This window comes from Oryzias latipes, chromosome 14 (assembly GCF_002234675.1).
Source record: "Oryzias latipes chromosome 14, ASM223467v1".
Classification (NCBI taxonomy): domain Eukaryota; kingdom Metazoa; phylum Chordata; class Actinopteri; order Beloniformes; family Adrianichthyidae; genus Oryzias; species Oryzias latipes.
The window spans coordinates 26,699,238-26,726,433 of NC_019872.2; the positions used below are offsets into that span (position 1 = coordinate 26,699,238).

Below are 27,196 nucleotides of genomic sequence, written 5' to 3' on the forward strand. Positions count from 1 at the left end.
TTGAGTCATCAGTTTCCTTTATTTAAAACCATCATTTTCCAAAATGAGTACATTGCAGTTCAACATTTTGTCTTTTTCTACTTAAAAAATATCAAAAGAAAGACAGACGGCTGAAACCCAAAAGAGTTCTGAAGTCAAACAAGAACGGCCCGCCCAACCCCTCCCCGATCAGACCAGAACCGACTGAACCTTTAGAACGGCGCCGTCCCGGGTGCCGAGGATGCAGATTTTGTTTTTTTGTCCCACAGTTTCCACCGGAGCTGAGGTCGGGTCGGCGCCAATACGGTTCTGCTACAGTATGCTTAGCCCCTCCCCCCCACAGAGGATCCACAGTGGTAACTCTACACTGCAGGAACTTCAGGGAACATTTAGTGGATCAGAACCAGCACACAGGAACTTGTCTCAGTACAAAAAAAGATCCAAAATGAAGAAATATAGAAATTTTCCGAGCGTCGGTTTCCGGAGCCAATCCGTGGGTCTGCACAGTGAGAATTACGGATTAAGGATTGGGGGTGGAGCTAAGTTAACATTCATAGTTGAATATAGTTATCAGTTTGTATGCGACAGGTATCCGTGGATCGTGGGCAGTCGATACCCTTCACATTAAGAGTTCTTGGAGAATGTCGAAAAGAGTTCACAAATTATAATACTCCCTCCTCCACGTCTCCTCCTTCAAGTGGCGTCATCCGTATTATTGCGATGAATAGAATCTCTGGAGATGATTTACAAATATCTGCTCACTACAATATCTGTTCTGTACATGTGTTTAAAAAGCAAGCACAGTCACCTATGTACAGCTAGATTCCTCTTCATTGAATATACATATTTACTTCTTTTCACAGTTTTCTACGTTTGCTCATATAATAAGTAGGAATGGATTGGATTTCTTTTTTGAGTAGAAATGTCCCCCCCTCCCCGTTGGGTCTTTGTGGCGCGGGGCTGCGGCGCCCCCCGGTGTCCCTCGTTGATATCGATTGTTGTCTCTGGAACGCTGCTCGAGTCCAGCAAACGCAGATTCGAGATCCGTGGTGATGGCGGTTCCATTTCTCACAGGAGTCACATGACCTACAAAAGATTCACAGTTTTGAGCTTCAAGTCTACAGTTTTGGTCGTCGTCGGCTCATGATATCGTCCCCCCCCCCCTGTCTCCAGTAGGTCTTCTACAACTTCCTCCAGCGTCGGATCCTCTGGACCCGACGTCTGAGTCCTGCCTCTGCGGTTCTTCTGGTTCTTGCCGGTTCGGTTCTGTCCGTGGTGTTGGGTTTTTATTTTTTATTATTTTTTTTGCGATAAGGCACTTAAGAGGTTTTTGGTTTTCAAGGAAGCTCAGAGGACACCAGAGCCAGGCCGGAGCTCTGGCGGATGGGGGGCCCGGTGTGGACGGCCTTTGGACAGTCGGGGGTCAGCACCCGGCCGTTCTCCCCGACGCTGCCCGTGATGGACAGACGGGCCTTGTTCCTCATGGCTTCTGTGAAGGTGAGCTGAGGACAAACAGGAGAAAAAGCCGTCAAAATCTCTGAGTGTCTGTAAAAAAAAAAAAAAAAAAAAACAGCTGTTCAGGTGTCGGGGGCCTAGAGCTGCGTTCACTCCAGGCCCAGAAATGCGCGTTCAAGCCCCCACATGCAACGTAGAGTCTAAGGAAATGCACGTTTCATCGCCACGCGATTCCGGGCCCGTCTACGTACAGAACTGTCTGTTGAACGCGCGCTGAAAGGAAAACCAGGTCAAACTTTGACCAATCAGAGGCTCAGATTTGGTTCGGCGTCCTGAAGAAAGAGTCTGAAGCAGGATTTGCACCACTGTGACATTTCAGCCTCGCAGCTATGCGAGCATCGGGTAGCGACCATCCAGTGTGAACACCGTGGGCCAATCAATCAATCAATCAATGAATCAATCAATCAATCGATCGATCCAATTATTATTTTTAGAGCACTAATAAAAGCAGAGGCAGCCAAAGTGCTGAACATAAAATCAAGCATAAATAAAATCACTAAACAATATAATACCATAAAGAAACAATCAAATTAAATACTAGATCTGCTCGCTGGAGTGAAAAGCCTGAATAAAATTATTTAAAAAGTCTTAAAATCCCAGAGGGAACCGGCAGACGTCACAGAAAAAGAAACCGTCTAGGCTACATGGTTCTGGAACGCCGTCACACACCGGGGGTGAACGCAGCTCAACACCTCTGCTTCCATTGGTCGGGAGATTTTCTTTCTTTTCCTTGATTCTCGGTTAATTTTGTTCAGTTATGACCGTAAAATGGTAGAAAAAGCATCAAGTCAGGATCGGTTTGCTGTCGTTGGAATTCATCCAAATGTTTGTCGTTTTCAGCAGAAAAACATTTGTCCACCGCGGGAGACTCTCAAACTCGTCTCTAAATGTGACATGAAGGATAAACTCATAAAATGAATCAACATTTTAATAAATTAGGTTAAGCTGGAGGTTCTGATCAAACACATTTATAACAACCTACGTAAACATTCATGTCAAATTAATGTATTCAAAAAAAACAAACTATGAATTTATGACGTGAATTTCCTTATCTATCCTCAGAGTATCAGGAAAATAGACGGCTGCGTTTGTCAACACAGACACACAAACTGAACACAGAAACCACATTTCAGAGCCATTCCAGACAATAGCCTGCCCCATGGAGACCCACAAATGACAGAAATATTGCGGCCGGAGGACAGGGACGGCGACTAGGCAACACATCAAGCGGATGGGACACAGATATATCATCTGATGTGGGGGTGTGACCTTTGACCCAGAGGGAGAAGGCCGTCCGGACCGCTCTGCTGACGTGAAGAAGGAATTTCCCGCCCCGCTGTTCTCCGCCTTCTTTTCTGTTAAAGTATTTTTGACCTTGTGGAATCAGAAAGTCCTGCTACTTTCTTGAATAAATGCTGCAAAAGTCCTGGATGTCATTTTCGAGTTTAAAAGCCACAAAGACGCACCAATGAGAGTCAAGAGCAGACTTTCACAATAAAAGTCCTGTTTCAAAGGGCACAGAGGTCAGAACCATTTTCTGCTTTGCTGTGCAGAAGAAAAAAGTGAAATTAATTAATTAATTAAAGTGACGTAAAAGCAGCTAACCCCCCCTCCCATATCCCCCCTGCCACGCCCTCATTGGCTGAGCAGCTGCTACACACCCATCGCTCCGCCCCTCCAACTTTGTCCCGCTGATCAGAGCGAAGATATTTTTTTCAAAATGGCAGCTTTTCTGTACTTTTTGGTCGACTGTGTGTGACAAACACGTCTATGTAATGTTTAGAGGAATTGACCAAAGTAAAATTTGGGATTTCCTTGGCAACGATTCATTTTCACAATATTTCTCTTCCTGTGATGTCATTCTTTTTTACTGTTTCTCTTCCTGTGATGTCATTTTTTATTGTTTCTCTTCCTGTGATGTCATTTTTTACTGTATCTCTTCCTGTGATGTCGTTTTTTTACTGTTTCTCCTCCTGTGATCTCATTTTTTTACTGTTTCTCTTCCTGTGATGTCATTTTTTTAACTGTTTCTCTTCCTGTGATGTCATTTTGTTACTGTTTCTCTTCCTGTGATGTCATTTCTTTTACTGCATCTCTTCATGTGATGTCATTTTTTTACTGTTTTTCTTCCTGTGATGTCGTTTTTTTACTGTTTCTCTTCATGTGATGTCATTTTTTTTACTGTATCTCTTCCTGTGACGTCATTTTTTTACTTTATCTCTTCCTGTGATGTCGTTTTTTTTACTGTATGTCTTCCTGTCATGTCATTTCTTTTACTGTTTCTCTTCCTGTGATGTCATTTTTTTTACTGTTTCTCTTTTTGTGATGTCATTTTTTTACTGTTTCTCTTCTTGTGATGTCATTTTTTTACTGTTTCTCTTCCTGTGATGTCATTTTGTTACTGTTTCTCTTCCTGTGATGTCATTTTTTACTGTATCTCTTCCTGTGATGTCATTTTTTTTACTGTATCTCTTCCTGTGATGTCATTTCTTTTACTGTTTCTCTTCCTGTGATGTCATTTTGTTACTGTTTCTCTTCCTGTGATCTCATTTTTTTACTGTTTCTCTTCCTGTGATCTCATTTTTTTACTGTTTCTCTTCCTGTGATGTCATTAATTTTACTGTTTCTATTCCTGTGATCTCATTTTTTTTACTGTTTCTCTTCCTGTGATGTCATTTTTTTACTGTTTCTCTTCCTGTGATGTCATTAATTTTACTGTTTCTCTTCCTGTGATGTCATTTTTTTTACTGTTTCTCTTCCTGTGATGGTCATTGTTTTACTGTTTCTCTTCCTGTGATGTTATTTTTTTTTACTGTTTCTCTTCATGTGATGTCATTATTTTTTCCTGAAGTGGGTTGTTTGTATGTTCCAAACAATAAGGTAGAAAACCAGTAAGATGGATTAGAACTGAACACTTTCACCTCCTCACTGCTCCATGTTACTAAAAGAGACATTTTTTCCTCTTTCCTTCCTGTTGGTTTTCCGTTTCCAGTGCTGCAGGACACTGAAGCCAGAGGCTCCAGATCCAAACGCCGCTACAAGTTGAAAAAATAAAGGGTTTGTAGTTAAGGTTAATTACGTTTGATCATTTTTGTTTTGATTTTTAGCATGACTGAACAAAAAGATGGTAACAAGTTAAAATTTAAAACCCAGATTCGGATCTTTGTCTACATGAACCATCTAAGTTCGAAAAATTGAAAAATCTAAAAATAAAAAAACAGATATGTTTTTTTCCCCAGTAATTGTAAATTATTCAAAGATATGTTTGCTAAAATGATGGCTTTTAAAAACAGAAAAGGTAGTTTTTGATGGGTTCTGGTCTGGACTGAACGATGGGCTTCACAGGACGGCGCCTGCAGTAAACCTCCGCAGGATTCACCTGTAAACGCTGTGATTGTGGGGAACGGCGAGCTTTCACAGCTGCCAGATGAAAAAAGCTGCTGTTGTCAGCAAAGGTGTCACAGCAGGGGGGGGCAATTACTTTTTCACACAGAGCCGGCAGGTTTTCTCCTCTCTCGTTGCAGTTGTCTTTGTCTGTAATCTGGAAATAGTTCAAATAAAACTTCAGGATATTCAAGTTGGAATCTTTTCTTCTTCCCATTTGATTTAACTGATTTTCCCATTTAGACCCAGAATTCCCGGACGTGCTGAACAGTGACGCGGCATCACGTATGACGACCACACCTGAGGATGACTTGGCGCTTCTTGTCACACTGAGAAAAAGCTCAAATGTGCACGTCACATGACCACACAGAGCAGGTACGACAGCCACGCGACCGGTTTCACTTACAGTCTGAGCGCTAGCAAAGGGGGGGGGGGCAAATGTTCACTGGGACCTCCTACCAAAAGCCCCTCTACATGTTATTAGCGTCCCCGTCGCTGCAATAGCCCCCGTAAGCCTCGCTAAACGGCGCTAAGTTGTGGGTGCTGGCGCTCGGCCCGGGGCTTTGGCTAGGCTCTGGGCTTTGGCGGGGGCTGCCTGAGCGGCTGGGGCAACAAAGGCGGGAATGGCTGTGATGGGGGTGTTGGGTCTGGGATTGGGACTGGACCTCCACCTTCATTCTCTTGGCCTCATTGCGGGACTTGTAGCAGAACTCGATGAGGGCCACCAGCATGGCTAGACCCAGGCCCCCCACCAGGATGTAGAAGACCCCAGCCACGTTGCTCAGGCTGAGGGCCTGGGACGACTTGTCCTGCATTCGACGGTGGGGGGGGGGGAAACAGACGTTAGCGTGTGGTTTAGCAGAGACGGCACATAAACACAACACACTGTAGGGACAAGAGGACAAACTGAGTTCACACAAACACAAAAAACATCCGAGTGTCAAACCTCCAATCAAACGTCTGTTTACGCCATATGTGGTTCTGATTTTAGCCGGGTCGCAAAGACACGCCCCCTACAGGTGATTTACTTCTGATTATTCTCCGTCGCTCATAAATATTTACAAAAACGTAATTAGTGGCGATGTTGGAGCCAAATCTAAAGAATAATTTAGACTTAAATAATCCAGAGTGTTTTCATTTTATGTGCATTTATTTCAGCTCATTCGTTGTCGTGTTTCTGGTGAAGCTCACTTGGTAAATTTGTTGTGAACATTGATTCAACTCGTGTCGTGTTACAGTTCAAATCTTTATACGTTGACATTTAGCCAAACCTCATAACGGTTTTCTGTTTGAAGCCTTGAAGCCTCAAAGCTTCAGTTGCCTTTTTTGGTTGCTTTGAACTTGCCATAACTTTTAAGGTAAAAGCTTCTTTCTGGCGTTTTTCTGTTTTTCTTTTTAGTGAAGTAAATGTCTTTCCTAACACACATTTGTCCGTTTCCAGGATTTTGTGATGTTGCAATTTCACCAGTTCATGTGTTTTCTGAACTATCCCCATCATCCAATCACATGATTGAATACATCACATATTATCCTTACATTAATCTTTAACACCTGAGGTGTCGCCGGTGACAATAAATAACACGCGCTCTTTGAATCTATGGCTGTTTATGCATTGATCAGCTGATTAATGACTTAATTAACTAAATTACGCAAAAAAAAGTGTCATTACTGCGTTTCCTTGTTACCTTTTGTAGCCTTGGAATTTTATGTATCTATTTTTTTACTACAGCACATTGTCCTACGTGTCGCGTTTCCTACATCTACATCTGAATCGTTGGCAAACCTTTATTTGTTTTCCATTAATTTGGACTTATTTTTCTCTGAATGTTTGAACTTTGAGAGTTTAAAGACCCACTCCAATGAAAAAGGTGTTTTTTGGTGTTCTTGTAGTATTTTTCTCACGATGGAGGACATTTACAAAGAAAATTAAGCGTAAAACTGCATTTCTGAGTGTGAGGGAAAGGGTTCCTCCGCCAAAAACTCAGAGGGGAATTTCTAGTGAACTTTTGCCGCTCTGCAGAAACTATGTCCTAATTACGACACAGGTTTTCAAAATATTGCTAAAAATGGCTTCATGATAATTAAAAATCCACTGGGAAAACAGATCAAAAGATGATCGGAGTGGGAATTTAAATAAGAGAGAAAAGTGTGAAATTGTTCACGTCTGTCTATAACAACTGTATAAAGTTTGTTTTGAGGAGTTTTGTTGCCTCAAAATATCTAAAGTTATTGTAAAAAACAAAGATGACTACTACGCAGATTGTCTTATTTTTAAAACATAACTCCTGTGATTAATTAGTAAACATCGTACCAAGATGTTCAATTAACTTTGTTCAATAATATTTCCTTAGACAAAATATATTTTAAAAAAAGCAGAATAATATATAAAAAGTATGAAACCTTTATACATACATATATTTTTAAAGCCTTGCATACCCGAGTTTAAGGAATATATATATAAATATATATATAAATATCATTTTGTGTTCGGTATGACTTTGTCCTCTTTGTATCGCAGATTCTCAGCAAAAGCTTGACATGTTTCAGATAATCCTCTAAAAAGCGTCTGTAAGTGTCTGTGTGTTTTGCTGCACGTGTGCCTGGAGCTGACGTTTCTGTTAAGCCATCCGGTCAGTTCGAAGGTCAAACCTTGACCACTAATCCTCCGTTCACCTGTCCTAACCTCGGGCTGTTGTTCCCGCTGTTTGTCCCTGAGGAGAGATGCTTCCTCATGTTTGAGGCAGCACCATCTGTTCTGATGCAATCGCCCAGAGAAAAACGCTTCTGTCCTCTAAACTTTCCTCCGTTTGTTAACGGCGCTGCTTGTTTTTCCACTCTCACATTAGACCTCTGACCCGGTTTATTCAAATAAATGGGGCCGCCCCCTCTGAGGTCCGCGGTCCATCTGCCTGAAGGGGCGATCGGCGCGTGGCCTTTTGCCACAAACGACTGTCCGTCGCGCTCGCTCTCATTTGCAGCGGATGGCGCGTGTGTCCTGCACCGCGAGGCTCTAATTAAGGAGGCGCTGCCGAGGCGGAGCCGGCATGCGGTTTGGTTTCAAAGCCAACTCCACGCTCCGGCGCATCGGTGTCGGTCAGAGTGCGGTGGAATGATGCCACTGAGATGGTCTGGGTACGCCTGAGGAGCATCTCTGGGGACAAACAGTGCGAGATTGTGAGCGTGACCACCGGCCCTTCGTGTCGGTCATGCTGTTCCCCCGAGGGCTAAACACGCCTGTTTGAGTGTGTGCATGCTATCAGCCTGTTGTGATATTAACACAAGTGTTGCTAAAAATGTGCAGACAGACTGAGAAAGGAGGGGAGGCTCCCAGGCTGGTGGAGACTGACCTTACTTCCAGAGTCCTTGGGTCCACACTCCCCTTTATCGTACCACCATTTGTTTTTCAGTTTGTCTAAGACTCCTGCTTCACTCAGTTTCAATACGGCAAGGTTTACGGGCGTTCTTCAAATCGCGGGGGGCAGGGAAGGGCGGGGTAGGGGGAAAATAACATAAATAACATCATAGGACATGTTATATTATGTTATTCAGTCAGAAGAATCCCAACAAGAGCAGCTAGGTACTCTTCACAAAGTGACGAAGCCAGAAAGGGGCCCCACCGCAGCTACATGTCTCTTTGCTCGTTTATCGTCTTCATTTATTGGGGAGGTTCTTGGAGGGGAGGGGGCGGAGCTAACAGACATATACAGGTGGGACCCCGGCTGCATCGCTTTCTGGAACAGGCGCATACTGCCGGGACCTTTGTCCGACCAACTGCGGCGGCCGGTACTGTCGAAACACAACTATCGGCTCTTCGATACCCACTGCAGCGCCAATGCGGGCTGCAGTACTTTGCATGAATACTATTTGGATCTCATCCACCTGGTTATCGGCAAATATTTGTGCTTCGGCAGTACTCTTCCGTCTGTAGAGACTGAAACTCGCCGTTCCCAGGCGGTTGCGTTTTCGTTAGGGGATCGACCCGGCAGATGCTCCTGTTGCCAACAAAAAAATTCCCTCTTACCCACATCATGGTCACATGGGCATAGCGACATAGCGGCTAACCTTCTCGCCACCGCCTCCGCTGCCACACTCTCCTTTGTCGTACCACCACTTGTTTTTCAATTTGTCCAACAGGCCTTGCTCATTGAGTTTTAACACTGCCAGGTTAACTGCACTTCTTGAAAACGATAAGAAATATTTGGTGAGAGGGGTGAGTGAGTGTGCCGTCCAATTTGAGAGGGAAGGAAGACAAGGGGGGGGAGGGGGAGAAAGGTGGAAAAATGCGTTAATCCCATTCATTGACCCAAATGCACGCCGAACGCAACGCTCATCGAGGCAACGTGGACGATGACCAATGATGTCATTTTCAAAGTCATTTCAGGTTACAGGTTTATTCTGGTAGAAATACAAAATGTTTGGATTTAGTTAGTGAACCATTAGTGAGGATTTTATTGCCACCTCACTTGTCAATCATCGAGGATGCTGCACGGCAGCGCAGTGGTTCAAGTCCTGCCTGGAGGACGTTTGCATGTCCTCCCATGCGTGGGTTTTCTCCGGTTTCCTCCCACCGTCCCCAAAATCCTGCTGCATAGGTTACTCTAAATTGTCCCTGAATGCAAGTGTGTACGGGATTTGTCTGTTTATTGAAAAAACTGGATTTTACTGCTTCCTCCGTCTTAATTAGGATGTAGCAAGGAATCGATTTAATCAATGAATCAATTTATATTCCTACAATCTAACCAGATGAAACTGTCTGAAATTGTTATCCCTTGTGCTATCCTAGGCACTTTAATGTTGGGAGTGGGGTCATCTAGACCCACTAGACAGTGCTCTGAACCTTTTTTCTTCAATGATTTGTGATCTTCACTGGTGTCCATGGATTACATGAAATCCTCTCCACCTTTGTCATGGTAGGGAGAACATGTCAATGGTCATTTTGACCCCACAGGATAGCACAAGGGTTACTCGAATTGACTAATACCATTGTAAAATCATTGCCTAATTAAATGAATCGATTTAGGAAAAAAAACATTTGGATTGAGGCACAGTAGGTTAGAAATACAAAGAATGTGGAAAACTTCCCCTGCACTGATCAGTACCCATGTATTTATACCTATCTATATCCACTGTGGGATGACGTTTTGGATAAAGATGTCTCTAGAGAACATGCAAACTCAGGTCAGGTGCCCCAACCGGGACTTGAACCGGGGGCCTTCTTGCTGAGAAGCAGAGGGGCTAACCACTGCACCACTGTGCATCCCTGAAAAAGACCTGACTTAACTGCTGCGTCCGTCTTGACTAAACCATCAGCTCATTATTTTAAACAGATTCAATGTGACGCAAAGAGATGTAATAATAATTCTGTTAAGGGCAGAATTATTACATTTCTTCTTCTTGTGTTTGGCTTGTGTTATCAGGAAAACATAAAGTGAATGTAATCGTTTTAGTCAGAAACGCTGACTGTTCTTTAAAAAAAGAAAGAGTAGTTTTGCTTTTTTGTTCTGAACCTAAACAAACAGTATATTTTGTGTAAGCTGAATGATTTTTATGGAAAAGATTCTTTGTAAAAAGTTTTTTTCTTCATCTTTGTGTCGGTTATTTTCTGAATGCTGCTATAAATCCGTCGCTTGTGCCTCAGGAGAGAGATTAGCTTTGGCGTGCATTTTGATCCTTTTAATATTTGTTCATTATGAATAATATTTATGAAATAAGACATTCACTGTGAGCAGATTCGAATCAGAAAACACAGCCAGTATTTCAGCTCAAGCCGGTCTTATTGACGGTGGAGCCATGTGAAGGAGCAGCTCCGACCGGCTGCCAGCTCTCCGTGCTGCTGGTGTGTTTTCTCGCTGATATCCAGACGAGTGGCTGACAGAAAACGATAATCCTAAAGACAACACGGCCTGGAGGACAGAACTACCATGATCTGTCAGAGACTCCCTCTGGCCAAAAGCAGCGCCGGGAAACTGGCACCAGCCTGACGCAGCATTTCCACTCTCAACATCTTTGATTCCAAGTATAAAAATGTTGCCTTTAAAGCCACAAATTAGTTATTCCTCACCAGCCTTTTTGTAGCTGTAAGGCAAATTAAATGTAAAATATTGATCCTTAAATACCATTTTAATAACCTGTTGCATAATTTGTATTCAGAAGCATGACAATTACAGTATTTGCTGTTTGCCCTTCTGCAGTATTTTACTCTTATTTACTACACATTTCATTTCTTTTGATGCCATACTTATGCTAAAAAATTATGCTAAGCTGTTTCCTTTAATTATCTGGCAGTTTTTTTTATTTTTTATTTTTTCAAATGTAAAGGTCAGTAATTTTATGTTATATATCAAATTATAAGTATAGTAATGGTCTATTTCTAAATAATTTTGATATTTTCATTTCATTATCATAATTAAAACATGTTTGACTGGAAAATCTGACCCTAAACTATTTTAACCTCATTAAAACTTAAAAAAAAACTTGAAATAATTTTTCATTTTCTTGCTCAACAATAAGCCAATTTAGTTTCCTACATTTATTGTAATCATCGTTGATCCTTTTTTTAGGCTGTCTTTTATTAAGCTACATGACAAACTATAAAAAAACTATTTTTTATTATTATTTTGTTTTAAATTAATTTATCTAGTTATCCTATGGAGCATTTGGATTTCATGAAATATTAAAACTTTCTGAATTGTTAGCCTTGGGCCCTTAATTTGAAGTAATTCAATTCAGCATTTCTAAGCTAACAGTTATATTAGCATTCTGCATGACTTTTTGGCGCAGTGCAAAAATGATCCAACCTAAACTTAACGCTCCTGCAGCGTGTGGGAGGAGCTACCATCAAAAGATTTCTGTCAATCAAATCGTAAAGCTTGGGAGGAGTTCGAACACTTAGCTTCTCCTCCATGTTGGCTTTGGACACCAACACGTCACGGGCCAAGGTTTCTGATTGGCTGATGCAACATGAGTTCTTTGCTAAAGTTCCCGCTGTTTGAACTCTGGAAACATTGCCCCATGATGCCCAAAACGCACCACCGCTTGACCGCTGCACCCTAACACGCCTCCCTGACCTCATCTGTATATTGACTCAACGCTGAAACTGCTGACAAATCGCGTTCAGTGTGAAAGCAGCTTTTTAGCCAAAATGTACTCTTTTTTTTTTTTAGCATTAAATGTGTTACTTTTCTTTTGCTCTCCAGTGTTTTAGTCTTTAACTATCAAGGATGAGCATCATTGTTACCATTAATATGGGTTACTTGAACTGACTTCTATTGTTTTTTGGGCGTTTTTCTGGAGTGTCCTGATTTCTTCTGTTTTTCTGCTTTAGCGTGGTATTAGCCATCAAACATAAGGTTTCACATTTGTCACTGACACTATGACACTATGTCATGATCAGTTCCATCTCATTTCAGTGGAGCTACGTTGACATGAGATGGAATGTCAGTAACATTAGCCACGACTTTCCATGTTCAATTAAGAACGTCATTACACAAATCAGTAGTACTTCGATGTATTTTTAAAGTTTCTATACATTTTTTTTATTTCGAGGGTTTTAGTTTATTTATTTTTAGCAATCAGTAATCTAAACAGCATGTTAAAACTATTGTATTCTTATATTTTTCCTTTTTTGTGGTATTTAATTAGAGGAAAAGGGCAGTTTTCTGTGTGAAGTGAAGGACTGGTTGAGTCTTTTACAGTAACACATCTATATGGAGGCTACACTTGCTTGTAATTCAGTCCTGCTGTGGCCTCATTAAGCAGAGAAACTCTTGGAAACACGTTGTAATATATTTGCTTATTTGGAGCGAATTAGTCTGCTGGTTCGTGGAAGTAAAATTAGCACTCGCCTCTAGTTTCCAGTGCATTCTAATTACATAAGATCAATGATAACAAGGCATTAACATTTCTTTCAAGCAGAGCTGCTGTTGTGTAACAGTGTTGGTGAGCAAACACACAAACACCTTCACGGCTTTGCCTGCAGAATATTTATCCGTTCCCTTCAGTGGAGACCTTGCTGGCAGGCTTTGATCGATTGGTGTGACTGAAAGTGCAGCTCCCTGCTGTAATGTCACTATTTCGTTTGGCAGGTCTGTAAATTCCTCCGTTTTAGTGACAGAGTCTGGCAGTGTCGCCAAGGACTGAGCATTCACATGACTCCCAAAACTCCTGGTCTTAGTGGCAAGTAAAGAACAAGTCATCTGCAAAGAAAAAAACGTAAAATTTTTCATCCGAATAACATTCTGTTCATGAAATGCAGATCATCCTTTAAGAACATTTCTCTCTGAAGCCTCCAGCATGCCATTCTTTGACCAAACAAGCACAAGCACAAGCACAGAAATTACCTGGTGTGGAGATCTGTAAGGAGAAGAGAATGAAATAAAAACCACCCCTGCTTGATGACAACGTAACAGTACAAGCATGCAACCAACACTGCTGCCTACAAGCTGCTCTGGAACGTGGAAACCGCCCCGCCCGCCCGCCCACCCGCCCTCGCCAAGCAGAGAAAGAGAAAGGCGGCACACCAGGGAAGGTGGAATACCATAACAACACGTAGAACATATTGTTACACTATTCCACCCACCTTAACTGTGAACCCTTGGGTGTGGCTACTCCGTAGCCTTTGGAGTCCAAGTTGCCTCCCACTTTCATAGTGTCGCAGGGTTTCCGCTGCTCTGTGTACTCGTTCATGGTGGACTCCAGCAGGAAGGCGTATTTCCCTTTGGACTTGCGGACCCGCGCCACGCCCTCCGCTGTGGTCTTGGTGAAGACCGTGGGTTCGGCTGACTTCATGTATCCCCACATCTTCTCGTAAACAGCGATTTTGGACCGCTGTGGGGGTCAAAAGTAAAGAAAAAAAAACATCCATGCACAATACAAAGACATCAATTTCAAATCCAGCTATGCGTCTTTCCAGTTTTAATTTAAATTCTTTTTAAGGTCTCTAAAATGTAAGCTTTAAATAAAATGTGTATACTAATGTCTTTAAAGTCTTTCACTTCAAATTTTTGACATTTTTCTTGCGTTAAAACGTTTGTCAGTGTGGTATTTGTGACGTATCTGGATACTATTTCCGAAATAAATATTAAATGTACTTTCTTTGGGGTACTGGCCACTTAGGATGCCCTTATTAACCCTTTATCGTTGGAGCTGCTATTCTCTTTGAACAATTGTGACCGTATTGGGCTATAAACCCGCTAGAAGTCCTCTGAAAATATTTAAATTAAAATTCTGCACACTTTGTTTTTTGATGGAGAAATGTAGTTAGTGACATTTAAAGCCATATTTTGCTGCAAATATTGAGGAAAATTTTAGTTTTATTTTCTTCTTCTGTCTTTTATTGTTGTGGCTTTTAATTTATTGCGTCTTATGACTTTTTACTGTTTAACTAATATATACATATATTATATATTATAATATATATATTGTTTGAAAAATGTTACACAGTCCTTCAGAAATGTGCATTTTCTTCTCCATGAACACAAATCTGAGCGTTTTCATGCTGGAGTTGTTCTGAAAAGCTAGAAAAACCTGAAGATGATGACATTCACCAGCAGAGAAAACGGGCGCATGCTGACAGAAAGCCTTCATGAAACGTGGCTAAGCCTTCACGGAGTCTTCTCCAACTCACCCTGAAGAACTCTTTGGTGGAGCCAGAGTCCAAGGTGCCGTAAGCGATGTCGGTCTGCTTGGCGAGGTCCTCGGCGCTCTCGATGGGGGAGACCATCCTCTCCACGGTGAGGAAAGCGGCCAAGTTGGCCGTGTAGGATGAGATGATGATGAGGGTGAAGAACCACCACACTCCACCCACAATTCGCCCCGATAACGATCTTGTAGGACGGTCAAAGTGCAGGAGAAATTACAAGGAAAGGAAGGATGGAGAAGAGAGGAGTGTGGGATAAAAGAGGAAGTCAGGACGCTGATGCTGTCAAATCCAACGACGACTGGAAGGATTTATTAGATGGCCACTACTGCAGATAAACCACAAGGTGGCGCTGTGACACTGCTAAAGGTTAAAAAAAAATCTGCTTTTGACTCTGTTTAGAGACTGCCTCAGAAAATAAACCATCATGTTGACCAGTTTATTTATTTTTTTTTGAGAAAAAGCTGCATAATGTCCCCCCTCCCATCTTTAATTTTTTTGTTTTTTTTTTGTATTTTAAATGTTCCCCTGGAGGAATAAAAGGAGCCGCTGGCTCTCCTCTGTCCCCGTTTTCTGCGTTTCTCGCTCAGGGGAGACGGATAGCTGGAGCAGCAGAAGGTCGTGAGGAGAATCCTAAACTGTAAATGCTGCATTGAGGAGAACAAACAAGATCTCCCTTTGGTGAGAATCGAACAGCAGAGGGTACAGCACCACCCTCCCACACCCACCTCCTCCATCCACTTCTAATGTCCAGGATTTGCAGCCGTCTGTGTTTTCTAGGTTGGTCAGTTTAAAAAAACAAAACATCCATTAGCTCCGAGAACTCTGCTCCTCCTGGAGGCTCAGAGCTCAAACTACTGATTATCCAAACCAACTTTCCACCAAACTAAAGGAAAATCCTCTTCAGGACTCAGGCGGCTAAGCGCCGAGGCCGAGCCTCCTCCGTCTGCGCAGGCGCCTGCAGCGGTTGAAGCAGCTTGGCAGCAGAGCGTGTCTCCATCACACTTGGGGAAGTTGGCCCATGAAATGGACTTATTGATGTATCAGCTCCGGATTTGAATACAAATGATTCTTCCGCTCGCCTCGCCGCTCTTTCCTCTCGCTCGTTTAACAGTAAAGCGGCGACCAAAAAGGCGGGAGGAGTCGCCGATTTTTTGTTTTCTTTGCCTTCCTGCCGCCGCAGCTGGTTCCGTCTCAATTTATGAGGAATCGGCAAGACATTTTGGGAGGGATGTGCGAGGCGGATGATAGGCCTGACTCTGATCCACAGTGACGCGCTGCTGTCTGACGGGTCTGCAGTAAATACTGGCGGTGGGGGAGGGGCGGTATTTTTATTAACTCGGGCCGTGTCAGGGCTTTTCTCTGCGTGGTTGTAAAGAAAACCCTAAAAAAATAATGTTTTTATTAAAAATCCTCAGCTTAAGATCACTGCGACCAGATTCTTCCTCATTTCTCATTCGTTTCATTGAGTTTTCAACATGACCTTGCTGGTTTGTGGAAGTGTTGGGTTTCAGTTTACAGCAATGGCCGCACAGAGGATGGACAGACTGTGACAGCCCGGCGACCCGTCCACAGTGAAACCTATCGTCGCCTAAAAGTACATCATTCAAACCTGCTCAATAACAGCGATTGATCCGGTTTGAATGATGGATGACGATGGACAGAACTTGGGTCATGCTACAATCACACTGGCCTCGGCGACGCACGTTCACGTTTATGTCATCGTGCGTCAACGCACGCTTGGGGCTTCCGCATTTACGTGTTGCCAAGTCCGTTTTGAACACGCGTTTTCAGTTAAATCCGGTTGAACTTTGACCTATCAGGGACTCAGAGTTGGTAGTGATGTATGGATGGCGTCCTTTTAATTCGCAGTAACTATTTACAAATTGATTGTTTTGTGTCCGGCTGAAATTATACGACTCAAAGTCTTTCGTACACAGTGCCTTACGAAAGTACCCCCCCCCCCCCCCCCCTTGACATTTTCAACCCGTTGCCACATTTCAGGCTACAAAGACAAAGATATAAAACTGTAATTTTTGGTGAAGAATCGACAACAAGTGGGACACAATCATGAAACAGGAACGAAATGTATTGGGTATTTCAAAGTTGTGTAACCCTTATGCTATCCTAGGCACTTTAACATTGGGAGCTGGGTCATCTAGACCCACTAGACAGTGCTCTGAACCTTTTTTCTTCAATGATTTGTGATCTTCACTGGTGTCCATGGATTACATGAAATCTTTCCACCTTTATCCACCTTTGTCATGGCAGGGAGAACACGTCAAGGGTGGGGTCATCTGGACCCCATAGCATAGCACAAGGGTTAAAGCGCAGAGAGCATCATGAAGAACAAGGACCACACCAGGCAGGTCCGAGATACTGTTGTAGAGAAGTTTAAAGCCAGATTTGGATCCAAAAAGATTTCCCAAGCTTTGAACATCCCAAGGAGAACTGTGCAAGCGATAATATTGAAATGGAAAGGGTATCAGACCACTGCCAATCTACAAAGACCCGGCCGTCCGTCTAAACTTTCAGCTCAAACAGGGAAAAGACTGATCAGAGATGCAGCCAAAAGGCCCCTAGATGACTCTGGATGACCTGCAGAGATCTTAAGCTGAGGTGGGAGAGTCTGTCCATAGGACAACATTCAGTCGTATACTGCACAAATCTGGCCAGAGTGGCAAGAAGAAAGGCATTTCTTGAAGATATCCATTAAAGGTGTCGTTTAAAGTTACCCACAAGCCACCTGGGAGACACGCCAAACATGTGGAAGGAGGAGCTCTGGTAATATGAAACAGAAATCCAACTCACCCTGAACACACCAGCCCCACTGTCAAACATGGTGGTGGCAGCAACATGGTTTGGGCCTGCTTTTTTTCAGCAGGGAGGATGGTTAGAATTGATGGGAAGATGGATGGAGCCATCTTTTTCTGGAAGAAAATCCCTGATGGAGTCTGCAAAAGAGCTGAGACTGGGATGGAGATTCGTCTTCCAACAAAACAACGATCCAAAACTAAAGCTCTAAATCTACAATGGAATGGTTCACAAAGAAACATATCCAGCTGTTAGAACGGCCAAGTCAAAGTCCAGACCTGAATCCAATGGAGTATCTGTGGGAAGAACTGAAAACTGTTCACAAACGCTCTCCATCCAACCTCACGGAGCTCCAGCTGTTTTCAGGGAGGAATGGACAAAACTTTCAGTCTCTCCATGTGCAAAACTGATAGAGACAAACCCTAAGAGACTCACAGCTGGAATCACAGCAAAAGGTGGCGCTACAAAGCATTAACTTAAGGGGGCTGAATAATTTTGCACACCCAATTTTTATGTGCTTTATTGATTGTGGACCCTTCCCTGCCCAAAATTAACAACAAATAAACACAAAATAGCACATTGTTCTTGGGTTCACCAGGGTTAAGACAATTATATGATGATCTCTGGTTAAAAACTCTGGGTTAACCAATGAAGAGAGCGCATATCTCCCCCTGCTGGATGGGGGTAAAAGGGTAGCATCTGTGCTGAGGATGGACGGTTCTTGGTCAAAACAAGCCGGACCAGGAGAAATCGCTGCTCTTTTACCGGTTTAGCATGAATCCCCCCTTATGTCTCGAAAGCAGAACTTCAGGTACAGTGATATGCAAACTTTAATTTTCCCCTGAATTCTGACTAAACGCCCTGATTGTGCAGACATACTTCGTTCAAACCCGTTTATGTGTCAAATGTGTCTGTTATTGTTAAGGTTTACTCGTCACATTTTCTTCTGCTCCGATCTTCAAGTTTATTCTAAATGCTGCTCAGTCATGCTCATGTCAGATTTTGTGGACAGAAACTGTTTGGGATATTTGCCTTAATATTTAGTACAATAAGGTTGCTTGTTCTCTACTATTCATTGATCGTCTGAAGCCTGTCAGTAAACGCGAAGATTCCCAGATAAACTCGGCTTTTTGGGAGGAAAACTTATCTTTTCTCTGTTTCACTTTTAGGTTTTAGGTAAAAATGTCGTTGATAGTTTCTGCCTGCTGGTTTCATAACTGTGAAATGTGAAATGTTAATGTTGCATAAAACTTGAGTGTTGTGGTTACATACTGGAGGTTTTTAAATAGTAAAAACTTGCGAAGCTCGGACGTTTTTGCTGCACATTTGTTGAGTTGAACTCATGCAGGTAGGATTTGCTGTTTAAATCAACAGTAGCTTCATTAAAAAATAACCTAAATTACATCCTTTCATGATTTGAAGTGTCAAAAAAATAGACTCTACACTTCAATCCGACAGTCGGCAGCCACCAAAAAGGTCGTTTGGGATTTAAAATCTTCAGATCTTCAAAGAGCTCTTGGAACAGTCAGCATATGAAATACAGCCTTTTTTATGATCGGGTCATGCAGGACGGAAAATGTTTTTTTTTCCATTTAAAGACTCCAAAAATGGAGCGTCTTTGGAAAGGAAAAAAAAAATACACACAAGGGGCTCGGATAAAAATTTAAAGATAATAAGCATGAAAGCAAAGCAAATCTCATATCAGGATTAAATGTAAAGTACACTGAAGCTTTGAAGTCTTTGGAGATGTGGAAAAGAAGTTTGGATGATTTGGTGACCAGAAGATCTGGTTTTTAGCGGGAAAAGGAGATGAAACGGAGACGGTGATGACAGCAGGAGAGCAGCATCCTTCCGCAGAGTAAATGAGGAGCTGCTCTCATTGATACCTGGGGCCTGTCTGACTTATTTATGACGGGAAAACTGTCACTCCTCGTCTGCAGCTCCGTTTCATGTCCGCTGCTCCTCTGCAGCCACGAGTAACTGAAATTCAAACCCCGTAATGCTTTCAGGGTAAAATCACCTTTCCGTCAAAGCTTTGAGAGCTTTTTTATTTTTTTTCTTCTGCAGAATAATCACACAAAAACCCACAACATCGCCATCTTTTTCTCTGCGTTTCATTTGGTTGCAGCAAAGTTAAAAATAAACACCAACTTCCCCACAGATTTCCCTTTTTTTCCAGTTAGCAGCCACTTGAGAAAGTGGAGATTATTCCACTTCAGCCCCGGAAAGCTGCAAACCGTTTTAGAGGAAAAAATAGGATTTGGTCCCCAGAACAGAAGTCACGTGGCACAACTGAAGTGATTAGATAAGAGCGAAGCCTCCAGCCTTTAGCATCTTATTGAAGCAAAACAGGAATCCAGCTTTAATAAACAGTTCCACCGTTTTTAATAATTATCCCTAAAATAGTTTAGTCACTGTTATCTTCTTAGGTTTGGTTGTTGATGCATTAAAAGCTGTATACCATCTACTCTTTCGAGGACAGTGAAGTCCGAATTCTAGCCAGAGAGAAAGGATGGTTTGAACGAGGAGTGAAAGAAGCCATCTTTGTCAAGAAGGATAAACCTTCTCTTAATAAGGATGGTGGTCTCAGGTTTATTCTTCCATCCATCTACGGCAGTGTTTTGAAACCTAAACAAACCAAACCAGTTCCACCTGAGTTGTTAACTGCTGAAAGAGAGGACCAATTTGGAGAGTGGGTCACTGGCTCCCCAACCCCCAGCTGAGGACAAAGGACTATTAACGACCCAAAACCATGTAGGCTAAGTGGACAATACCTCCAGTTTCAGGTCTGACTCCTCCCCCAAGAATGCATATATACCAGCTCTTAGACCAGCTAATTCAGAATTGACAAAGCCTCATGGATAAGAGGCGAAACGTCTTCTAACTTTAAAAACCAAGTCCAGATGACATCCCCTAAACCTACTACAACCATGTCTAGTGCTTATATCTACGTGACATCATTTAGTGGGCGGAGTCATTCATATTATTTTTGGAAACAGTGGTAGGGTGTTTTATATATTTATTTTTAATATTCATGGAGTCAAATTGGTGCATATTTTAAAAGGAAAAAACTGAAAGAAATGCAATTTTTTTTAACAATTTACAGAGTTTAATGACATCATATAGTGGGCGGAGTTATACTTGACATTTTTAGGAAAATGGGCCTTAGGTGTGGCACATTTGGTAAACTTATTTTGATATTCAGTCACATTTGTCGTTCTATAAAACAAACTACAAAGAATAAAGTGAAAATGAAACAGTTTAGTAAAACGGAGTAATGGGGGGAGTTATGAATTAAATCCTATGCTAGGGGGCCACGGCGTGCCACGTTTACTCAGCTTATTTTGATATTCAGAGAGTCTAAGTTGTGTGTACTTGAATCATTTACCATGTACACCAGTTTAGTAACAGTGTAGTGGGCGAAGTCATACATTTTATTTAAAGAAACTATGCAGGTTAAGGTTTTAAGGTGGGAAACGTACTATTTTAATATTCAGTGAGTGATATTTGTGCAAATTTGAAAGGAAAGAACAAGCAAAAAATACAATTTAGGTCAGTTTAGTGACATTAAGTCGGTGGAGCTTTAAATGCAACCTTATTTTGATATTCAGAGATACATTTATGTATATTTTGAAAGAATAAACAAAGAAAAATAAACTGGTTTACAATATAAAGCAATTGCTGACATAATAAAGTCGGCGGAGTCATATATATTTCAAAGAAAAAAAATGATTTTAGGGTTTGTGCTAAATTTTGGACATTTATTTGAACACTTTTATACAAAATTTGAATAAAGAAAAAACAGAAAAAAGATCTAGAAATTACACCAGTTGAGTGATATTGTGAAGTAGGCGGAGTCATACATTTCGTTTTTAGAGTGAACTATTGGATTAAAGTTTGCGCTAATTTTTTTTCATTGTGTATTGAGAGAAAAATGAATGTTTAAAAAACAACACAATTTAGTGACACGTAGTGGGCGGAGTCATGAATTTTATCTTAGAAATATGGGACTGAGGCGTGCCACTTTTAGTTCATCTTTTTTCAGTCAAATTTGTGCATATTTTGAAATAAAAAAAAGATAAATGCTAAAAATATTTAATTTTAATTCATGAAAGTATTTAGATGGACTGAGATGCTGATTTTGTTTAGATAATCTGAAACAAAGGAACCTCCCCAACAACTCACAGCTCCAGACCAGCCACAGGAGGATGTTGGCTAAGCTAACATCTATCACGGATACCCCCTCCTACCCCCGCACCAAACTGTAGAGGCGCTGACCAGCTCCTTCAGCACCAGACTGTCGCCCCCACAGGGCAAGAAGGAGATCCTGCAGGTCATTCCTCCCCACAGCCATCAGACTGTCCAACACCGTGTTACAGTGACACACTACGGACCCATGGGTGTTCTTTCTTTTCTTTTCATTCACTTATTTATTTACTTATTTATGTACAAACTGTTGCAGTTGTTGTTGTTTTTTTTGTTCTTTAACGGTTTCTTTTGCTGTGTATTTTTACTTATTTATTTTTGTTTAAATTCACTTTATCCTCTCTAACTGCCACTTCTTTTTTGCCATTTGTATTCGTGGATGTCTTTTTTTATCTCCCCTTTGTGGGATAAATAAAGTTGATCCATCTAATCATATGTGTTCATGTAAAAAATACTTTTTTATGTTTAAAGATCCATTTTTAATCCTGAGATTTTCTTTTTCTTCCAGGTTTCCACAAACATCTCATCTAAAAAAAAATCTATAAACAATTTATAGGATTGAAAAGAACCAAGTGGTCACATCAAAGGTCTGAAGCAGAACGGTGCCCCTAATGTGATGTTGAACCAGCAACCCCATCTGTCCGTTTGGGAAGACCACCGCCTCATGAACCGCAGACGCCACAACTATCAAAGACGTTTCATTTGTGCCGGACTTTGAGGCGACCGGCCACTGCTGCGTCAAGAGCCAACCAGAGCTTCTGGCAGCGACCATCGGAGTGGGAAAAATGTGACGAACCCGAAGAATCCACTGCTGACATGAGACGAAGACGTGCAGCTGCACAACAAAGGAGTTCAGTGGCGTGGCATTGATAGAATATTAGCAGAGTCATTTTCCTGTTTTTTATTTGAGCCCAAACGCAGAACTTCAATGGAAAGCTACGCCTCATCAGGAAATCAGCCGTCGGCGTCGGAACAGTCTGAACTCATCAGCGCCAATCAGGCCCATCCCCGACAGCGACGGCGTGACTCAGCCGAGGAGACAAAGGTAATCCATCTGGCAGAGAAGAGGCGACACCTGGAACAGACGTGACGCATCACACCTGCGCAGAGCGGCAGGCAGGTGCCGGGATGTTTGCATCGGCATGTCGGCCCTGACAGGAGCAGCAGCAGGTCCAGGCGAGAGGGAGTCCAAGAGGGGAAAAAAAACAACATGCCTCGCTTTTTCTATTTGAGATTCCATGTAGGCATTACCGCTGGAGACCGGGATATTAATCACTGAATTAATTATTCTGTGCTGCTCAGAGGGAGCTGAGAGGGTTTAACCCTTATTAGAAGACAGAAAGAGAAAGGAGAGGGAAGCGCTCTGCCTTTCCTTTTGGTGCCCAATTCTTCAAATCTCTTTTGTGGGAGAACAGCAGCACATTCAACAGGTGGCATAGTGGTCGCCCAAACCCTTCCTATATGAAAGGATTATTTAGTTTATTCTTCCCGTTTTTGATCAATCTGAAGCCTGATTTCCACTGTGGTTCGTCCCCGTAGCATTAAAACTAAATTTAACGTTCTTTAACCAATCAGAACGTTTACATTGCCTTCGTCATGTCTGCCTTCCCTCCCGTTGACTGTATAATGTCTAACGTGACGAATCGCATAGAAAATGCCTCATTGGTCCCAGACGAGCTGTGATTGGTCCGTCTACATTTCTATGGCAACAACGCTCTCCATTCAGGAGCTAGCATGTTAGAAGGCCACACCCCCTTCCACTGAAAGCAGGCTTGGTCTTATCTGTCAATCAAACGTTTACTCTTATTGAGGCATCTCATTGGTCAGTTTGTAACATGAAAATCTTAAACTACAGCAATAATATCATGACAGAAGTGGGTGTTAAGTCCATTTGTCATTTACTAATTCACAAGCTTTACGCAGGTGGTCCATTTCCAATCTGTTGACGCATCAATTTTGCGGCAAAAAAGCCAAGGAACCGGAAATAGGTCCGGGTTTCTGTTGTACTTTCAAAATAAAACTTTTTAAGACTTAATTTCATATTTACAGTGACGTGCTCACGCGCTAACGCACGTTAACAAGGACCCAGTTAGGAAGGAGAAGGCATGGAGTTTGATCATCTGAGTGTTGGATGAGAGAAGAGAGCGGGACGAACTACTCAACACGGGGGTAACAGGACAAACCACTCCTCTGGGATCACGGGGGGAGGGGAGTCGATGTAAATTAACTGATGGACCAGTGGAAATTCAGCGTTAGATTTCACATTTAGTAATGGTTGAATTCTGGCTCAACTTGGATTTAAAGCTGGTTCAACTCCTGAGATGACAGATCACATTTTCTATTTGGGGTAAGGACCGCAAACAGTAAGTTTAGTTTGACCAGAAAATGTTTTGCTTCCTGAAAAAGCTCAAACTCATCTTATCTCTCATCTCCCAAAAAAGGTAAAAATGGAGAAATTATGTGATTTTGGAAAACATTAAGCGATTAAATGTAGAGTAAAACAGATGCATAAATCACTCTACATCCTGATTTAACCACGCCCACTTCAAAAGACTGACCAATCTCAATCCTTTTTCCCCAAAATCAGGGGAAATCTTGTTTTCAAAGCACATGAACAAGAGATGAAAGCTTCACTTTAACATGTTGTGGTTTATCAATATGTTTTTTTATTATTATTTTAAAAGTAGAGATAAATATAAGTAGTTGGATTCCTATCACTCTGATCAATAATTTCAGGAACATCCAGAAATCCACTTTTTTTTAATATTCTGGGCACGGAAGCACACAAGCTAGCGCTAACGTTAAGCCCAAAGTCTTTTTACTTGTCTTGCGGCAAATCCCACATTTTACTCCTAAAGAAAATGAAATGGTCTTAACAACAAGCTATAAGATGGATGAGGAGATAGCTTCATAAAACAGTTGGAAAAACACACTTGACGATAAAAACTTGCGAAAAATGTGAAATTTTGTTGATGTAAAAAATATGTACATGTTTGTGGGGATGTGGGGAAATTCTGCACCTGCAAACTTGCCCTGCCTCCTATGGCCCCCACAATTCCTGTCCCGCCTGTTCTACCCCATGTGGGCGGATTTGTATGATGCCCTGAGGCGCTAATGTCTTTGTAACAACCAATGACTTCTCTCGCTAGAGGAGACATCACGTGGTTCCTCATGGGAGGAGAGCACCACCATCTTGGTGAGGTCAAGTCACTGCTGCAGTGCTGCACTGCTGCATCATGTGAAGACAAGGCAAAATGCCAGTTCATTGTGCAGGTTTCAACTGCCAAAAATGAGTCCACGAAGGAGGAAGGCATAACAATTCTTTTCTTTTAATGCTGCAGGGGCTTCATTAATAGTACACATGTTGACATGCATGATGCTGCAGGGCTACTCTCCTCCGTGATCAAACTTTAAACGGTTGGTACTTCCGTGAATTAAAAGGGACGTCATCCATATAATGTACCTCACATCCATAAATAAGAGCCCCTGATTGGTCAAGGTTTGACCTGGTTCAACTTACAACACACGTTCAGTGGCAGCACGAAACTCACCTAGCAACGCATGAACATGAGCGTTTTGAACTCGGAAGCCCTAAATGTGGATTTTTGCGCGCCTTCACAAACCTGTCATTGTAAGTGGTCGCTTGATCGCAGACGCTGATGTGAATGTAGCTTCAGGGGGAAATAGGTGAGACGCAGGCGTGTCGTACGTGTGAAAGAAATGGGGAAATAAGACAATCAGACGAGTAGGTAGTTATGTGTCACATGCACACCCCGAGCATTCATATGCGGTCAGTAGGAGCCAGTACTAGCACCTTCCTAATGACTGGACTGGCATAAGGACACTGTGCGACTGAGCATCACCCGTTAACGATAAGTGCGCGCAGCTTAAATTAGTCTTACAAATACTTCATGATACACTTACCACGCGCACGACAATGGTTATTCTACCTGTGCATACCTGCGCTCCACTTAAGATCCAGCTGTTTCTTTCTATGACCCTCCATGGGCCCCGGGAACCCATAAATCTGTAGCACCTGTATGTACCTCGATGTGACTAGGCCATAAACTGCAGTCCTTTGTTTCTGTTGTTGGGCGAGAGAGGACCGTTAGATTGAAATGGAGACTCCATTGGGATGCCGACATTGTTGTTCAGCTTTATGGCTCTTATCCACCATGGTTCTGGGTGATCTGCACATGTTTGAACAAGGCCGGTGCCTTGGAATAAGTGGTCTTCATCATGGGCCCGCTAGCCTGCACTGCATAGTTAGCTTACGTGAAGCTGGTCTACACTTTTGAAGGCTCTTTACTGAACATCAGGATCCTCCACCGAGTTTCTCTGCTCTCCTCTGGCGCTGGGTGGGGCTGAAAGATACAGGCTGGTTTGGACGTCCTTTCATCTTTCATTATCTTAAAACTTCTATTACAGTAGAAGATCCATAAGAGCTTAACCAGATAACAGACTTACTTACAGAATAACTATAGGAGCCAATCTAGCAGCATCTTAAAATAACCTCCAGGCAGAGTTTTAAGCTTGACAAAGCCATTCAGAGATGGGATTTAGACAGAAAAGGAAGAGGAAGGCACAGAGAAGGATGGGCTTACGAACAGAGGACAGAATGGAGACCTGATCTTTGACTGCCAAGCAGAATATAACACTTAAAGCAGTTTCTCCACCATTCCAACCAGCGTTGGGTTTTCTGGACTCCAATGAACGTTTTCAAGCTCCAAAAATCAGAGTCAGTGTCTTCCTATTTTGGAAAAAGGAGGAGAAGTCACATGGATGCAATGAAACTGTGAAAGAAACTGCTGCAACAAACAGGACAACAACACATCTGTGTGGAGACCAAACCACAAACACTTATGTCTGAGACCACAGCTGCAGTAGCAAACACGTTAATGGAGGATGTAGCTCACTGGGCGTAATTTCTACACATAAACCGTGAACACATTCGTATAGAAGTATCGGAAATGTCCCAAAATGTTGGCAGCGGTTTAATTGTTCCCATGAGATGTTGGTGCAATTTCCGATATGTGGGAAAAAGGTAGCCAACATGAAGTTGGTCTCAGATCTAGAAACCCTTTTCAATTTGATTTATGTGTACGTAGTTTACGCGTATGGTTTACAGTAAAGCATATACCGTAAACCATTTCCCACGACCAGCTGCTCACAAGCAGTCACCGTCCCAAAAGACTACAACCTCTGGAATTACCGTCAACAATCACATGCAGAACAAAAACCGTAAAAAAGTTTTGTGGATTCTCAACTTCCACATTTGTCAACAACAGTTTTTTTAACATAAATGTACCAAATTTTCCAAAGTTCCTGGTTGGTTGATGCATGAAAAGTTTCGCCAAAGTTTAGATACTTGAACCTCTTGGCAGAAAGTAGTCTATTTACTACAAGTATACTTAGACTTAAAGCGATGCAGTGTAGTTGATGTTTACTCTTTATCTATAAATTGTAAACTGTTCCAATTTTGTCAGAGGAAGTATTCAGTTAGTTTACCTACACTACACATACATGGTCTATAGTAGACTTGCTATACTTGTGCTCATAAAATAACTACTTCTTGCTTAGGGACCTCATGCTGATGTCGCCACGCCACTTAAAACATACTGCAGGACCTGTAATCGCGTCTGTACGTTGACTTAACCTTAA

General features: G+C 42.2%; 1 protein-coding gene across 5 annotated transcripts in view; it reads right to left on the reverse strand.

The window, feature by feature from the left end:
• The window catches only part of LOC101175340 (glutamate receptor 4), a 170,066-nt gene continuing 142,870 nt past the window's right edge, over positions 1-27,196 (reverse strand). The window contains exons 12-16 of one of the 5 annotated variants that reach the window (XM_023962862.1): positions 14,504-14,702; positions 13,457-13,704; positions 8,226-8,340; positions 5,550-5,687; positions 1-1,481 (exon numbers count right to left, since the gene is read on the reverse strand). In XM_023962862.1, the coding sequence (XP_023818630.1) occupies positions 1,317-1,481; positions 5,550-5,687; positions 8,226-8,340; positions 13,457-13,704; positions 14,504-14,702 (865 nt within the window). In that variant the 3' untranslated portion in view covers positions 1-1,316. Of the gene's footprint in view, positions 1,482-5,284; positions 5,688-8,225; positions 8,341-8,940; positions 9,056-13,456; positions 13,705-14,503; positions 14,703-27,196 lie in introns of all 5 variants that reach the window. The other 4 variants (XM_023962861.1, XR_002874661.1, XR_002874660.1 and 1 more) reach the window with 4 other exon arrangements.